The sequence below is a fragment of the Pezoporus wallicus genome, unplaced genomic scaffold (assembly GCF_028554395.1).
Source record: "Pezoporus wallicus isolate ANWC-B61680 ecotype Strahan unplaced genomic scaffold, APGP_CSIRO_Pwel_v1 contig_3817, whole genome shotgun sequence".
Lineage (NCBI taxonomy): Eukaryota > Metazoa > Chordata > Aves > Psittaciformes > Psittacidae > Pezoporus > Pezoporus wallicus.
The window spans coordinates 7,338,294-7,356,494 of record NW_026635157.1 but is presented as its reverse complement, the minus strand read 5'-3'; the positions used below and the strand labels follow the sequence as shown (position 1 = coordinate 7,356,494).

Below are 18,201 nucleotides of genomic sequence, written 5' to 3'. Positions count from 1 at the left end.
TTTTTTTTTTTATTTTTTCAACCCAAGAGAACAAATCAATGAGAGACACATAAAGACAGTGCCAAATGCACGCAAAGTTACTGTATAGTCAAATGTAAATCAATTCTGCTCAATGATTCTCCCTAACTGCAGAGGCCTTGCCTGGTCCTGTGGTTTATAAAGAAGCTGTCCTTTATAGTATCAGCTATTTTTATTGCCAGTGGGAAGTAATTAATTAGTACCATTTTACCCTTATTGGCATAACTGTAGTATGTTTGGGTACAGATATGACACCAGCAAATGAAAATATAAATGGTTTGAATTCAGCAAAGCCCAGATTTAGACCAAATGCTAGCTTTTATCTTAGCTGCTGGGACCTCAGTTTTAATGCTGCATTCACTTTAGAAACATTACTGTGCTCCTTAAGTTTACTGATCAGGGCAGATACATAGTTTTCGTAACATCTTAAATCATGAGTAAGGGAAAGAAGCATTTCTTAAATCTGTAAGATAATGTCTATATTCATCAGTATTTAGCTTAATTAATTGCATTCTCTGCTCAAAGACTAATTTTTTTTCAGATTGAAAGCCCAGGGCAGAAAAAAATAAAATTACTTTTGCTACAACAAGGAGTGATCATTTCTGAGAAATTTTTATTATGTTGATGAAAGTGTTTGAGAACTATAAATGTGCTGATTTACAAATGAACTCGTAAATCTAACCTCTGCTCTTTGGAAGCCCTTGCATTCAGTGCTAGGTTTTAAGATTAAAATTTAAAAATACAAGTTTTCTCATGTTCTGTTTTATTGCCAGCCTTGGCATAGTGTGTTGCCTTTTTAAAAAGTTTGTCTTCTTCCCTGCTGGTCTCTTAGTGACAAATGTGTGTAGTTACAGGGTTGTCAAGCTTGTAGTTTCATAACTCAGGCTGGCATGTAGTCTTGGCACGCCTTTCTGTGTTTGGGATCTAAACTGTGAAAGAAGACTAAAAATTAACAAATTTGTTTGCATGAAGTAATGAGCCGGGGAAGGTGTACATCTATGAAGCGGATGGTTACTGAATTAGTTGGAAAGGAATAGCTGTCAGTGCAGCTCCTTAGTAAAGAAGTATTTTCCATGTGGACATTTGGGGTTGTTGTGTCTTTGTCTTCAGCTTCCTCAAGCTTCAGCTTATGTTCCTGCCTCAGAAGGAGCACAGGGTAAAACAAGGGGCTGTTGGGGAGTGGGGCTTGCAGACAAGTAATTCCAAAGATGTTCGTGTTCAGGTTCCTAAAAAACTGAAGGAAATAATTTTCTGTTCTGCCATGGTTTGTCATGAGTTCCAAAACACTATTTGAGGCTTATATTCCATCAGTTTGTGTGTGGTGTGGGTCCACTCTTTGCTTCTTGCAAGTTCTTTCCTAGCTGTTTATCTGTTGAATGTACTAAACGAAATGCTATCATGGTGAAGTGTCAGGGCTTTGCAAAAGTTGGTCATTTTTTGAATCCAGTTCCTCAAGGGATAAAAGAATAAGAGGCTTCAATTTACTGCGTGGTACCTTGTTCTACAAATCAAGCATCTAGATAGCAAGCTGACTACAGAGTTACTGTTTTTTGTTGCAGTATAGCTAAACTGCTATTCATACTGGGAGCCGTGAAAATATAACTTACTTGCTTATTTTGCTTGCTTATTTTGTTGTGTCAAATCTATGTATTGAAGTAAGGTGGGTGTTTTCATTTGCAATTTATTGCTTCAAGAAATACCAACACAGAATTGAATTAATCTGAGTCCTTTGCTCAATAAGCTTTACTAAATCAACTTCTAAAGTACAAGCTGAAATATTTCTCAGGAAATGAATTTGGGCCTCAATTTATAATATGTGCTAACCATAGTGAAGTATTGTATGCAGCACATGCTAGAATATAAAACAATTTCAGGTTACACTGTTTTATATTATAATCTCATATTGTAAAATAATGGTTTAGTGTTGAGAAGGAAAGTACAGTAAGAGTTTTTTTACAGTGAATTAATATGTTTTGGGTCGTTTGGGTTAGAGTTGGGTATTTAGCCAATATTGCTATTTGCTGAAGAATGGATTAATAATAAGTCATAAGTAAGGTCAATTTTGAAATAAAAACTTTGTCCCAAGATTTATGGTTAATCATCTTGGAAAACACTGAAATAAAATTTTTCACTGCCTTTTTTTTTTTTTTAACAATTTACTTTCTCCATAAAAAGATTCAATAGAGCCCTTCTGTGAAATAACTTAAACCTCTTTTGATTTTTATCTCTACAGCATTTTGTATGAAACTGAAAAAGTACCAGTTGGAAACTATGTTTCCACTGGTAATTACATTTTCTTGGTATCTGGTTGTGCTACATGGAAATAGATTTTTTGCATTCAGTGGAGTCTTGTTGGATGATTTCAGTAATCTTTTGTGTCAGTCTATTTGTGTCACTCTATATCTGTCTCTTTGTGGGGAATCTCAAGAGCTTTGTTAATCCTGTTCTAGGTTTGCTTATACTCTTGTTGTGGTTAAACCCCAGCTGGCAACCAAGTCCCACACAGCCGCTCGCTCACTCCCCCCCTACATTGGCATGGGGAAGAGGATTAGAAAAGTGAGAAAACTTGTGGGGTTTTGTTGTGAAATAGAGAGTTTCATAATAAAGTAAAAGCTATGCACGTAAGCAAAACAAAACAAGGAATTCATTCAACACTTCCCATGGGCAGGCAGGTGTTCAGCCATCCCCAGGACAGCAGAGCTTCATCACGCACAATGGTTATTCGGGAAGACTAACTCCATCACTCTGAATGTCCTCCCTTCCTCCTTCTTCCCCCAGCTTTATATGCTGAGCATAATGTCATATGGTATGGAATATCCCTTCTTTCAGTTGGGGTCAGCTGTTCCTCCTGTGTCTCTTCCCAACTTCTTGTGCATCACCAGCCTCCTTGCTGGTACAGCAGCATCAGAAGCTGAAAGTCCTTGACTTAGTTGTTGCTGAGCAGTGCTTACACTAAAACATCAATGTGTCACCAACATTATTCTCCTTCTAAATCCAAAACATGGTCCTATACCAGCTGCTATGCAGAAAATTAATGTATTCCAGGCAAAATCAGGACAACTATCTAAGACAGGAATGGGCAACATGATCATTTTAATATGTCTAAAAAGGTTGGTTTTGAGAGTCATAAGATTTGGCTTCTGCTCTTTGTTCTTCCACAGATTTTCTATTTGAACCTGGCTAAATCATGTAATCTGGTTTAGTATTTAAAAACTACATACAAGTAAGCAAGTAATGTTAACTTGTAAGCATTTGGTGGGACTACAGAAGTAATTTAATCGAGGTTTCTTTGACTTTTTAAAAGGCCAGTGTAGTGATAGGACAAGGGGTAATGGTTTTAAACTAAAAGAGGGAAGATTTAGATGAGGCATTAGGAAGAAGTTCATCCTAAGGAGGGTGGTGAGGCACTGGAACAGGTTGCCTAGAGAAGATGTGGATGCCCCATTCCTGAAAGTGTTCAAGGCTGGGCTGGATGGGTCTTTGAGCAACCTGGTCTAGTGGAAGGTGTCCCTGCCTGTTGCAGGGGGTTGGAACTAGATGATCTTGAAGGTCCCTTCCAACCCACACGATTCTATGATTCTGTGATGTAACACCATATATGCCATACTTATGTTTTATGCTGAATTCTTTTCCTACACTAAATTGAAGATACATTATTAGTTTGTTATTCTTTTTCTCTCAATGAGAGACCAGTGTCAGATCAGATTTCTTGCTTTAGAATAAAAAAATTCCCAACAACCACCCCCACACCCCCCTGGGAAAACAAAATACCCTACACCCCAGAAAATATTTTTTATTTTTAATAAAACTTTAAACTACCAGTACTTTCTTTCTCGAAAAAAGTTTTATTTGTCCTGGTTAGAATCTTTTTTGCCTTCAGATGGTGTTCAGGGTTTCTTGGACTTTTGTTAATCTTCCAAATATCTAGCTATTTTTTTTTATAGTTAATGTTTTACCTCTGCAGTGTCTGACAGTGAGGACTTAGGTGGTTGTTTTCACAGGATTTAGAAGATTATGATTTATGGATTTGGGTAAAATACGTCAGTGTGTAAAAAACCAGTATAAAACCAACATGAAATTTAAATCTTAAATAAACTGTATCTTTTCACTGTCATGCATTATTATTCACATTAGCAGTCTTTATCCCACGTAGGGGGTGATGTACTTGTAGATTAGCATCCCTTTCAAAATTTTGAATAGATGAGTATATATTGTGTAGTTCTATTGGTTCGTCCAAGATTTCACAAATATTCATTAAAATGAAAGAAAGCAAGTACAATATACAAACAGATCTGGTATCATAATTATCCAACAGACCAGCAAAAATCTGTTGCCATAGAGAAATTGCTTCCTACAAAAATAGAAGTATTTTGTGGGGGAAATGTTGGCCATTTTTGTGGTTGCTTACTTTGGGATGCCAACTGGAAGTGGCTGTTAGTGAATATGATTGTACTAGGTGTGCTTTACTTGTACTGTTTATTATTGTCCTACTTCTGCTTTACCATATGGAAGAAATGCATCCTTTGTAATGCAGATTTGAAGGAATCATGGAAATGTGGAAATTCCAAAGTGTTTAATTGCATTTTTTGTTGAAACGAAATGTGAAAAAATACATATATTGTGAGGACATGAATGTTTCAGGTAAAAAAAAAAAAAAAAAAAAAAGCTCTCAAAATATGTAATTTGGCAAGATTACATTGGGGGTTCCCCTCCCCCCCCCCTTTTTTTTTTTTGGCTATTAATCTGATTTTTCCACTTAAACGGAAAAACTTGATTTGCCTGTGGCTTTAATTCAATCTGTTCTATTCACAGAAAGGTTCGTTTGCATGTTATGTTACTCCATTAAAAACATCTCATGAATAGTGCCAGCCAGAATTAATAACAGCTAAGTCTAGCATTTTCAAAGAAAAAAAGAAAGGGAAAATAACTCTTTTTCCTGTGCATCAGCATTTTCTATTAGAAAAGAAATAATTGGGGCAATTGTATCTTTAGTGTTAAAATTGCTATTGGCAGAGTAACTGACTTTTCCAAATGCTTTTGGCTCTCATAATGCTACTGTGGTCCAGCTCTGTAGCAGTTAATTCCAGTTCACCTGGATTTGTACATTTATGTGCTTGGGAAAAAATGATCTTGTCTGCAGTGAAATATGCATTTCCCCTTCAAATCTATGTTATCTGATGAAATTGAAAGCTTTTTAAGAAGTCCATTATTATATTTCAGATGGACTTAAGCCTCAAACTGAAATCTGTCCTCTGCAGGCAAGCAGATTAGTTGGACTAATGGTGGGTGGATGGGTGTACTAGCTTTTTTTTTTTTCTTCTGCCAAGACCCTGCTGGTCTCCATATGTCTCCCTGTTTTTATAAGCACCATAATGATGTTTGGGGCTTCAGCTGACTGCAGGGTGTTACTGTCAGGAGTGCTGTACATACTATTCTGAGCAGCAGTCTTGCTCTTGACAGTATTAGAATAGGGGAGGGGAGTGAAAACCATAAGAAATCATGTGTTGTTCCCACCACACAGTTAGGGAATTTACCCACCAAGTGTACAGTATCTCTTGCATTGTGGAGTCTGAGGAAAAGCCAACCAACCATCAGAGCAAAGCTTCCTGTGGTCTATATAGTACTACAGTCATAAGGCCAGTTTTGTGTCATATAGTGGAACCAAGCACTTTCTAGCTTAATTTTTGTATTAAAAATTGCAAAACATTTTAGGTCTTTCTGCAAAGTCTACAGGGTCTGTAGGAATAGGAATATTGTTGTTGTGATTCTAGGGATAGTTTTGTTTGAATTGTAGCCAGTTTCTTGAAAAGAGGTATGATTTTGGTGCCCAGCTGTATATTTTAAGGTCAGTGAGCAGCTTGGCACTCAAACCATCAAAATGCTTGTATCTAAACAGCATGAAATTTCTATTATCAATTATAACTAATTTGAGGATTTTCAGAAGTGTTACCGGTAAAGAAAGAATAGTAATTTCATGGATGTTTGGATATAGCTTGTAGTGATCTTTTTTTTTGTCTCTTGATTGAACATAGACATAATAATGAACTTAATTAATTTTATCTCTCTGTAAACAAATGAGCTGCACAATCAGGTTTTGCTGATACAGAGCTAAATATTCAGGGTTAATAAGGGAACCCCTATTAAAAAAAGTGAAAAGCATGGTTGTCTTGTCAGCTGATGCAGTTTTCCAGGTCTTTATAAGCCATTATGAACTGAATTTGTTAGAAGGGTATACACAAATGCTAAAGTTCTTTAGGAGTAGAAGACAAATTTTTGACTGAAGGTAAAGAGAGGCTCAGGTGATTTGCAGCCTTAAATTAAGCTGGACACCATTCATAGCTCTCTGAAAACCTTTGAGTTTGTGCGTGCACATGTGCAGGTGTATGTGGTCTGAGGTTAAAGCGGACATTGCCTTTAATATGTGTAACAGTTACAGCAAGAATTACTTTATCTTCCAATATTTCAATTATGAGAGTAACTGTGCAGGTTTTGCTCATGAGGAGTACAGGTAATGTGTCTTAAATTTTCCTTTAGTTGAAAGAATCTGCAGCTAAGTTGCATTTTAAGTACTACTCACTTTTCTGTGTACCAAAAGCATGTTTTCCTAGCTGGCTTGCAGAGAAAGTTTTTTCATTATTCTGGTTTTCTGAGTCCTTTTTTAGATGGGCCTTATACTCCTCCTTTAATTGAAAGTCATGCAAGCATTTTACCTTATGTCCTTTCAATCAAATCAGACTTCAAAAAAATAAAAAAGCGTTAATAAAAAAATGAAGTGTTTGGTTTGGTTTTGTTTATTTGGGTTTTTTTCCTAATGAAAGAGCAGTAGCAAGTTCTGATTCCTTTTGTGCATCAGTCTGGCCTCTGAGCCTATAATGTGCTTGCTTTATTTGGGAAGAGTGTCTTCATATAGTAGTTTGTATCTCATACAGCTAAGAAGCAGTTGTCTACTAAGTACTAGTGAATTAACTGTATCCCATAACTGATTCAACAATGTTGAATGAATTTTTTTGTTTCAGGGGACCAGACTATAAGAGTTTGGGATGTGAAAGCCCCACGAGTCAAACTTGTGATACCAGCCCACGAGGCTGAGATTTTGAGCTGTGACTGGTGCAAATATGATGAGGTATTAACCTGTTCATCCAACTGTTTTCCTAACCGAACCACTCTCATTAAATAGCAGGGTTTTTTACTGCAAAATTAATACATCTTCTCTTTATAAAAATATGTCTAGTTGCTTTATTGCTCTCATTCATGACAACCTCTTCAGAAGAGCGTTGTTCTAACAGATATATGGCCCAATTGGATCGTAGGTTTTGATTATTCTTTTGTATAGTAGACAGAATAGTCCATAGTAGAAAACCAGTTTGTATTTCTGTGTTCTCTTTTAATTTACATGCTGAAGACCTCGTTTATGATTTATTAATTTCTGTTGTTTCATTTACCTAACTTTTATAGCCAACACATGCTTCACTGCAATTTAATAATTAAATTTTCCTGATATATCTGTGTTTTATCAACTCATCAGAACTTGCTGGTAACTGGTGCAGTTGACTGTAGCTTGAAAGGCTGGGATTTGCGGAACATCCGACAACCAGTGTTCATCTTGCTTGGTCATACCTATGCTATCAGAAGAGTAAAAGTAAGTTGTATTTTATTCCCCACTGACCACCACTGAATTGCTACCTTTTTTTTTTTTTTTTTTGTGTGGAAAGCAGTAATATAGTATCTAATAACTAGGAAAAAAACGCAACAGGTGTTGAAGATTTTAGATGCTATGGTGACTGTTCTTGGAAACCTTCAGTTTAGCACTGTAAAACACTTTGATGTTTAGCAGTTTGCTGGGATTTTGAAGTAAATGACATCTTCAAAGTCAATATGTTATCCATGAGGAGTGTTCAAGAGCTTGAGAGCTGAGTTACAAGGGAGACGTGGGAGAGGGGAAATACCTTCCCTTATTTGTTTTTTCAATGGTGCTGTGCCTTTTTCTCTCCATACAAAAGGTCAATATTCATATAAGGGAAGGTATAGAACTCGTGAATATGTAGTTTTGTGAGCACAAGGAAAGTGTTAGTATGTTCAAAGAGTTTTTGAAACTTTGTACATGAAAGGCTTCAGATGGTCATTCTGGGTCTGACTGTTACTAGATCAACCACTGATAAGAATTTATTCTAGATGCATACTTTTTTATTTTCATATTAATCAGAGCTTATTTTTTTTTATATTAGATAATATATGATCCTTTTAAAGGCTTTCAGGAACAGGTATTTTTTATAATATTTTCTAGGAAGACTGAACTGACAGAAAAAAATTATCCTGGGTCGGTATTTTACTTCACATGCCCTTGGAATTTTTTATGTATTTCTAACAACTTTAAAAGTTACTGTGCTCAGGTTGTAATTTGTCAGAAAAGGGTGTGGCTGTAGGGAGTAGTTCCATATAGCAACTCCAGTTTGTGGCTAGACAGCCAGAGAAGCTTCTGCTCCTCTTTCTTTATCCCAGCTACCCTTGCCTGCTATCCCCACTGGTAGTAGATGTCTAGTCTTTTTCTGTACTTTAATTCCTGCATGACCATGCTCTAACCTGGCTCTGTGAAATGTTCTTCTCAATGCAGTATGAATCAGTACAGACTGTCACATTCTTACTCTTTGACAGTTAGTGGCAGAGCTGTTTTTCAAAGATACCACTAAGGGATTCATAGCATATTGTTTTCATGATGAAATGGAGAAAGTGACTATAGAATTGTTATTCACCATAACCTGTGATAATAGGACTGAAGGACACTTGATGAAACTAGTAGGTGGATTTGCAAACAGATGGAAGTACTTGTTTTACACATCAGATTGTAGACTTCTTGAATTAGCTCTCAGCACAAGAAGGGTGTATAGGCAGGCAGTGTCATCAGGTTCATGGATCAATAAACGTACTAGAAGAGCTAGACAGGGATAGCATCTCTAATTTCTCTACTCCCTATTATCCTGGGCTGCATTAGAAAGAGTGTGCCAGCAGACTGAGGCAAGTGATCCTTCCCCACTACTCACTGCACCAGTAAAACCACATATGGAGTGCTGCGTCCAGTTCCGGGCTTCCCAGTACAAGGGAAAGACAGACATACTGGAGTAAATCCAACAAAGGGCCACAAAGAAGATTAAGAGACTGGAACCTGTGTCCTACCAGGAGAGGCTGAGAGCTGGATTTGTTTAGCATGGAAAAGGCTTAGGGAGGATCATGTCACTGTGTATGAATGATTGGCGTAAAGGAGAAGACAAAGCCTGACTCTTCTCGGTGGTATATAGTGAGAGGATCAGAGGTGATCTGTACGAACTAAAATACCATGCTATGTAAACATAGAGCACTGGTCTTGAAGGCTGTTAGCCTAACCAGGTAGGGTATTTTTATATTCTTATATTGTCTCGTCTGAGTTTCCATTTTATAATGCTCCCTGTTTTCTTAATGTGCCTTGAAATTATTATTAGGAGTTGGCCAGCTGTAGAATTTCTTTGCACCAACCTCTGAGATCAGTTCACTAAGTGGGTTTAAGGAGGTGGTGGGGTGGCTATATGTGTCTACACGTGTAGTTGAGAGGTATGTGAGAGTACATGACTTCTGTCTTAGCAGGATTTTATGCTTCCATTTCCAAGATACACACGGTCCCTGTGGACATGAGGTATGAGAATGTGGCCCAGCACTTAGAGGTGGTGCAGCCTATCTGCTCTTGTGTGGTGTAATTCAGCAGTCATACTAAATGGAGACCTGGATTTGGCCTAAATAGAGGTAGCTGTCCCTGCTGATGTCCCTTCTCTTACATTGTGCTGATGCTAGCAATTAGAAGGCTGTGTAGCAAGCTGGCCCAGCTGATCACTCTGACTGAAGATCCTGTCCCTAAAAGTGACTGATTTCTGCCTGGATCACTAAGCTGTCTCAATTTGTGACTCAATCGCATCATTGCAAGCCCTGATACAAAGGAGGGGAGCAGGAGCACACAGCCTGAAGTGGAAAGGAAAGGGAAAACCACAAGTCTTGGCAGCAGTGCACTCTTAAATTAGCTTAAGCCAACCATGAAATCACACTCTTCAGTGGTCTGTCATTTATATTCTGTTCACTTGTTTGGGGTTGCATGGATTGTCATATCCAAGCCTGTCGAAGAACTCTACCCACTATGATACTGTCAGGATTCCTTCAGATTTCTTGCGGTCTTCCACTGCAGAACAGGGCATTATCAGCATACTGAGGTCATCTGGAGTCCTTCCCAGGAGATTTTGACATTGGTGCTTTTGGTTGTCTCATATCTTTGCTGGCTTCGATGTCTTATACTGAAATGTAGTTACGGTTTTTGAGTTTACTCAAAAGGATACTTAGATGAGGGATCTGTGAAATGTTGGACATGCATCTCTTCTTTTTACATACAACTGTTAAGTTGATAGAACTGTAGAATCTTACAGTTCAGTGGAACAGAATTTTAAAATACTGTCTTGGTAGCAGAAAGACATTACACAAATTCTTTCAACTTACGTGTTCAAATACTGCTAAGTATTTAGACAGAGTTTGCTTAGGTAAGTTTCTAGGACACTTAAGGTTAATGACAAAACTTTTCGGCCTTGACAAGATGTTTTTGCTTCATCTGAAACTATGTGGACAAAAATGCAAAGGTGGCATGTGGGAAGTCTGCAGTTGGTTTTTGTTGCACATCAGACCTCTCTTCTGAGGTGCAGAAGAAAAAGACATTTTGGCTTTTTTTTTTTCCTCTGGAAAATTTTTAAGAAATCTGAGGATAGTAAAGTTCAAGCATGCACATCCCCTCAATTCTGCTCTAGTAAAGAGAACTCTGTCAGCAGAATTTAGCAGGCAGCAACAGACACAGCTCTCTTGGCAACTTGGGCAATTATGGCACTTCTGACTTTGTAGTAGCTGTCAGTAGTAGAGAAAGTCTTACAGAAAAAATCTTACATTTGAACCATGATCTGGGGGACCTGCATTCCAAACTGAAGTTACGCCATTATTTGCTGTTGAGGAATACAGACCTTAAAATAGGTGGAACTGAAGTAAAATAGCTGGAGCCAAAGTGAAGAGCTTTTGCATAACTGCATCCTTACTGCTTCAGTTCTTAGACCTGTCTGCAAGAGTCCACAGAAGATCATGTCCCATAAAATGCCCTGCAGAAGAGGAGAAAATTATGAAGTGATGTTATATTGCTTTCAATTTTTCAACGTATCTCCAATTTTCCCATCTCTGTAAATAATTTCAAAACTTTAGGACATGGAACTGATGACAGTAATATAGCTTACATTCTCTGTAGTATGGCACAAGTTTTCTCTCTCTGAAAATAATAAACTGCTCACATAGCTTTTCCGAAACTTACTTTATATAATGAGATGATACTCAGCTTGTCAGCCAAAAGCAGAGTTTAACAGCTGTTTATATGACTGTCCTAAAACTTCTTAACTTTACAAGAAGGTTGTTTGGCACTGCTGTAATAAAATCAAACCAAACCAGGGTCACATAGAGCGTTCATTGTAATTAGAAGCATAACAGGGAAATTTGTTGATGTAGTCAGTTTTGTTGCAGCGTGATGTGGTACCTACTAAGACAGTTTAAATAGTTAAACTTTGGTAAGTTTATATTAAGACTGCATATGTTCACATTGTTTTACTTTAAAAGTTGTTCTGTTTTGTTTTCTTGCAGTTTTCACCATTCCATGCAACCTTATTGGCCTCTTGCTCCTATGATTTTACTGTGAGGTACGGTATCTTTTTATTGGCTAAAAATGGAAAGATAATCTGTTTCAATGTGGTTTGCATTAGAAAAGAGTTTTAGAGTGGACATACTGAATTGCAGTTAATGTTTCTATCGGGTGTTTTCTCTCTTCATAAGCTATGTCGAAAATGCATTGGTTCTTCATTTAAAGGTTAGCTAAGTGACTCTTCTGAATGATATCTGCTATGATAGATGCTTTCTGTAATCCTTTTCACATCATTCTGCTGAATGTAGTTGTATCCGGCTGTGATAGTGTCTGAAGGTAATAACCTCTTAAATGAATGTAGGTGGGTGACTTCTTATATTTCCGTGTCATATTTTTATATAAGTTTTTCATTAACAATTTTTTTTCTCCTACCAGTATCTGAGGAAGCTTTAGTATTGTTCACAGTGTTTATGCTAAAGTTCTTCCAGTACTTCTGCAAGTTCCCCTGGCTGTCCAGTATATCTGATTCTGCTGAGGATTTTACAGTACAGCTGATGTAAAGCTGTTTAAAAGTCCTAAAGAAGTTTGACTTCATATAAGAACTTTTCTAAGATGCACAGTGTTGTAAGTCGATACACTATGAAGTACATTCTTGAATAGTTTAATCACATTCTTTAGTTTGCATTTTAATTTTATAACATGGACTGAATATACTAGGCAGGACATTTACAAATGGGAGAAGCCTTCTTGCCTCCATAAGTGACTTGCCCAAATCATCCCAATTAGTGTCACTTCTGATTATGTCCTAAGTGGTCTGACACCAGACATGGAAAGGTTCTCTTTTGTAAGGGAAATTTTGCTAACTATCATTGTCTGTAAATATTTTTACATCATAAATTTATATAAATCTAGTCTTGTTCCATAACATCATATAAAGTTGCATCATGAAGCTAGCATGTTAAGCACTGTAGGAATTTTGTATACTTTCAAAAGTGTGGTATAGCTGGAAGACTGTTTTCATCCAGCCTCTTGGTTGCAGCGCCCAGAATGCAGCTAACAGAAACACGCAGGAGTGCAGAGGGGCTCCAGAGCTCTGCTGTAGATTGTGTGGGACTGCTTGAAAGTGTACAGTGACAATGGTCGCATTCCACAGGGAGACAGTTGCTGGAGCAGTTGTTCTTGACATATCTGAGTCCTAACCTCAACAGTGCTAGAGAAGATGTTGCCTTTTAGGTCCTAGGCTGCAGGGAGATCCTGCTGCTGCTTCCTGGGGGTGGGGGTGATGGTGGACCCATCTGTGGGAGATCTGTTCTCTTTCCCTTACTGTAATAAAGGGAGCACCTTGCCAGTGATACCCACGGTTGTGGTTGGTGCTAGGAGCCCAACAGTGTAAGTGCTGTGATGTCCATGTGTGTGTAACTTTCTAGGCTGCTGTACCAGCATTCTGTCTTACATAAAGTGCTTAATTTTATTTATGTTTAAAACACTCTTCTCAGAATACTGCACAGTGGTCTGTGAAAGGTTATTTATGGGATCTTAGTTAGCATTCTTTCCTGATGCAGTGCCAGCTGGTTTGCAGCATACAGTTTTTCAAAAGTCTTCTAGGTCTAAAATAAAAACTGATAATTGATTTCTTCCAGTGGCCTTGTATGAGCGGTAAGACTAATAATCAGCATACTGATGCATTGAAGTGACTTGATTGTATTGTCATGCTCTTCCCAGTTTTGACACCAACTGTGCGTCCTTCAGGTTTAGCATTAATGTGCTTCATGCGGTACCGAAATCTACTGCAATTTCAGCTCTGAAATTTTCATATGTTGAAGCTGTCAGTAAACATGGAGAGAGCTCCTAGCTTATATACCAGTGTATCTCTAAATGAAGAGCTTGGGAATCTTTTCACAAAATGCCACACTAGGAGTTACTTTTCATTCCAAACAATTAGTTCTTGTCACTAGGGGTAGAGGGTGGGGTTGAAAAGATGAAGTACAGATTTTTAGTTTTCTAAAACTGTTAGTTGCTGGACTTGGTATGTTTGGTATGAGTGAACAAACAACAGAGAAGACCAGGTGAAAGTCTTTGGAAAAGGAGGCACAAGCAAAATAATCTGTATAATGGAGGAAATTTGTAATGACAACGCTTCAGGAACATCTACTTTAAAGGATATAAAATGATGACCATGTTGTACCTGTACTACATATCCTGTGCTGTCATTTGCAGGAAGGAGCATAACGCACAGTAAGAAGTGGAGTTCACTTAGAAATGTTGAGAATTTGACTGGATACACCATCCACTCCACATGCACATGCATGTACACATTCTGTCACATATGCACAGGCATATACAGACACGTGGACATAACTATATATACATTTCAATTTAAGAACAAAAATACTTGATAAATATTTAAAATGTAAAAGGCAAGTACAGATTCAGTACATGGCTACATCTACTGAGGGCCTGTGACTTCAGCCACATTTAAAAGTAATTCATAGAACAGTATGATGTAACAGCCCTTTAAAAACAGGTTCATTGATACAGTGTTATTTTAATAGCAGCTTACTTATAATAGGGTCTTTTATTTTCTTTAACATTTTGTTTGAAGCTTAGAATTGTAAGTAAGCAATAAAATATAGTAGATAAATCTGTACAGCATAGCTTACTGTTTAAGCTTTCTGATCTTAAAAGTTACTGAAGCTTTATAGTTTAACCAGACAAATACAAATCTTAGATAAGATTACTCAACTGTCAGGTAAGAGGCGGAGGTTTTGCTTGTTTCTGGTAAAACAGCTAGTTTGTCACATAATTATAACTGGATATCTAAAAGCAAAAAATAGTTGGTTGAAAGCAAAGTTAACAATGCTTAGCTTCATCCTTTGCAAATAGTATAATGATTGTAGTGGACATAGCATGTAGTGATGAGAGGAATGGCTTTAAACTGAAAGAGGTAGATTTATGTTAGGAAGAAATTCTTCACTGTGAGGTTGGTGAGGCACTGGTACAGGTTGCTTAGAGAAGCTATGGATGCCCCATCCCTGGCAGTGTTCAAAGCCAGGCTGGTTGGAGCTTTGAGCAACCTGGTCTAGTGGAAGGTGTCACTGCTCATTGCAGGGGGGTTGGAACTACATGATATTTAAGGTCCCTTCCAAACAAAAGCAGTCAGTGATTGCATGTGTGCACTGTGGTAAAGCCACTGAAAAGAAAACTATTTCACTTCAGCTTCATACTGGGGGCTAAGAAAAAAGAGGGTAAATTTTAACTTGAGTTTTACATACTTGGGTGTAATGAGTTTGGTTTAACTCCTGTCTGGAAATGCCATTGAAACATTTTTTTTCTGTACCATTTCCTTACTCTTTGGAAGAGTTCAGGAAAAATGCAGGTTACTTAAGGAGCAGTTTTAACAGAAATGAATCATTAAAATACCAGGAAATGCACAAAGTACTGAATATTTCCAAAACTTATTTAGATCTGCATGCATGTTCTTAAATGTTATCTCTATCAAAATTCAGTTTGAAAGAACATCGGTGTCATCTCTTACTGGAATCACTGTTCTGTATTTTTGGACTCTCTTCAGTATTGAAAAAACATGTTGGTGCATTAGTCACAGACAGTGCTCACCAAACTCAAAAGATTTGATAAATTATAGGACTTCATTAAGCTGATATCAGGCCAAATCTTGAAGTGCATTCACAGAAGCTTGTCTCTGAGGCAGTAAGATGATTTTTGGTGAAGGTTGTACTGTACTGGACACCATCTCTTCAAGATGCTTTAAGGTAAACCACTCTCTCCAGCTCTCCATCACAAAGTACAACTTCAGTAACTTGGATCAAAAGAAATCTTGAGAACTTGTGCAGTAATGCTGCTCAGAAGAGAAACTGGTTTTCACTGCAGTTAATTGTCCTTGTCTTTTTTTTCTTTTTCCCTTCCCCCCCCCTTTTTTTTTCCTCAGGGTGAAAAGGTGTTTGCTCATTTGCTCTTTTTAATTCCCCTGGTTGCCAGTGCTAGTCAGAGCTTTGGGCATTACATCTGGTGAAAATAAAATTCAGAACTTCGTGTACTTTTCATTTACAATGTAACTGTCTCTTGCAACTACAGAATTAGTCAAAATAACTCATGCTAGTGTAAAGCATATCTGTTCTCTTACATGTGTTCATTTTGGATAAAAACAATAATTAAAATTTCGTGGTAAATATTTTGACATATAAATGAATATCCAGGTCCTTGTCTTTTTTTAAGTTCACTGGCATTTTCCTGCCTGCCCATGCTAGTTGTGAAATAAATATTACAAGATGCAATTCCTCTGAGAACTAGGAGTGTTGGTTGCAGGAGCTACTTGGCAAATGATTCCATCTCATAAATAGACTAATATATTTTAGCTATGAAAATAAATTTTCTGGTGCTATAAATAGCACTATAATGTTGAAAAAAACAGCAAAAGGATATTTGGGGTTTTTTTTCAGGGTTTTTTCTTGTTTCTTCTAAATAATCCCCTTTTCCTTTTTGGTTGTGAAGCTATCTATTATTTCTGTTTGTCATACAAATCCATTTAAATCTTTCTCTACAAAACGTATTCTGTCTGAAAGGCAAAGTCAAGGTGTTTTTTTTTTGTGGACAGATAAGGAAACAGAAGCACTGAGACAGCACACATACCTACAGAAGGTTAGCGACAACCACTACTGTATATCCCAGGCACCTGACTTAACCATTTTTTGCCAACTGACATTTCCCAGTGCTTGATGAAGAGTGCGGCGTGTCTCAAAATGAACTCAAGCTCCAGTCTAGGATTACGATACCAAAGAATGGGGAATATCTAAAAGCTCTGATGAGAACACACACGTCCATAAGCTATTAGTTGCCATCCCCTTTTAGTTAATTCCTGTTTTGGGGAGAAATTGGGGAACAAACAGCTGGATAACTTCACTCTCATAACTATGCTTAAATTACTGTCAGCAGCAGTGAATTTACTACTCTTGTATGCCAGCCAGCCTATGAAGGCTCATGTCTTCTTTTTACTGGATTAGACTAGCATGTGGTGCTGCATCTCGGCCTGCACCTTGTTTTCATTTAAAAGTACTAGAGAAAGCATATACTTGCCTAAATGGAGTTTCTCACTTGGATTTCTTAAATCAGATAGAACTTCTTAGTGACAAGAAGTCTCTTAATTTTGTGAGCATGCCCTGTTTTTCAGCGCACTCTGTTTCTGGTTTAGGATCTTTGGTTGGTACCTCAGTAGGGTGATGATTAAAATATATTATGGCTTTAAGCATGTGATGATGAGAGTTATTCTCAATCATTGTTTGGAGTAAAGTAGTAAAGTTAATGGTAAGTTTTGCAAACTTTCAGATCTTCAAAAGGGATATTATGAAGGCTAGTAACTAAGTTGTTCTTAGAAGTTATTCTGTTATATTGTGGCTGAAGAATTGAAACAGATAACTTGCCATTTTACCTTACAGCAAAATGCATGGGATTTCATTTTCAGGACATCAACTTACACATGTAATAAGAAAAAACAGTGATGCATATGTAGGGTCATACTCCCATAGGTGGTTTGTTTTCTTATACAGTTTATAGGAAGTAAACTAAGTGAGAATTTTAGCAAAAAATTACTTTGAAATAAAGCATATACATTGAGTCCTTAGGGAAGAACTATGCTACTGGAGCAAACTCAAAAGTAAAACCTATTTCAGAATTAATTTTTTAGATTCTCTTCCATTTGATTTGGCTCTCAATCAATTCTGCCTCTTTTCTTTCATGCTTATGGAAGATAATACTTTGAATAAGGGCTTTCTTCTGTACCTGAGCAGCTTCATAGTGTTGATACTTTACTGTAACTTTAATGAAATAATTTCTAAAAGATAGTATTGTGGAAATAGTTAGATTTTCAGTTCCCAGTTAATGCCTGAAGTAACAACATTGCCCTGATTATCCTGTATCCAAAAGTAGCTTACTCAGAAGTTTTTCTAGTTTGCAGGAAGAACTTTTACAGGTAGCTATCTTTGCATAGGGATTAGAGAATGGAAGCAGGAAAATTAAATGTGTGATATATGGGTAGTAAACTAACACTGAGTTCTGGGTTGCTCTTGAAAACTTACTGATTATATGCATCCATATGCTACTGTAACTTCTGCCTGATGTGGTTGCAAGTGCATGGTGGCATTGGTCTTTGAGTTGTTTTTTATGGAAGTCAGCCTCTAAATATCTGATTGGCAGCCACCTAAAAATACAATGTATGAAGAAAATTTAAAACCTAAAAACATCAGTAAAGCTTTCACAAATACATATTTGTCATAAATATTTTGTTTCCCAGAAGGAAGTGGACTTCAGGAGTTGTGTTCTTTGTGCTTCCATCTGTGCATTTTCCCAGAGTCGTTTCCTGAAGTAACATTTGAACATATTGAAAACTTAATTGGATATGACAGGGAAGTTGTAGTCTAAATTTGCTAAGCCTGTACAAATTTAATGAAAACTCATGAGCATACAAGAGAGGGAAATCCAAAGTATTACCTTAA

At 37.2% G+C, this 18,201-nt stretch overlaps 1 protein-coding gene across 1 annotated transcript in view; it reads left to right on the top strand.

The window, feature by feature from the left end:
- Positions 1 to 18,201, top strand: part of PEX7 (peroxisomal biogenesis factor 7) — a 44,318-nt gene that overhangs the window by 10,124 nt on the left and 15,993 nt on the right. Inside the window, exons 6-8 of the mRNA XM_057407649.1 lie at positions 7,035 to 7,141; positions 7,544 to 7,657; positions 11,698 to 11,753. Coding sequence (XP_057263632.1) covers positions 7,035 to 7,141; positions 7,544 to 7,657; positions 11,698 to 11,753 — 277 coding nt within the window. The remainder of the gene's footprint in view (positions 1 to 7,034; positions 7,142 to 7,543; positions 7,658 to 11,697; positions 11,754 to 18,201) is intronic.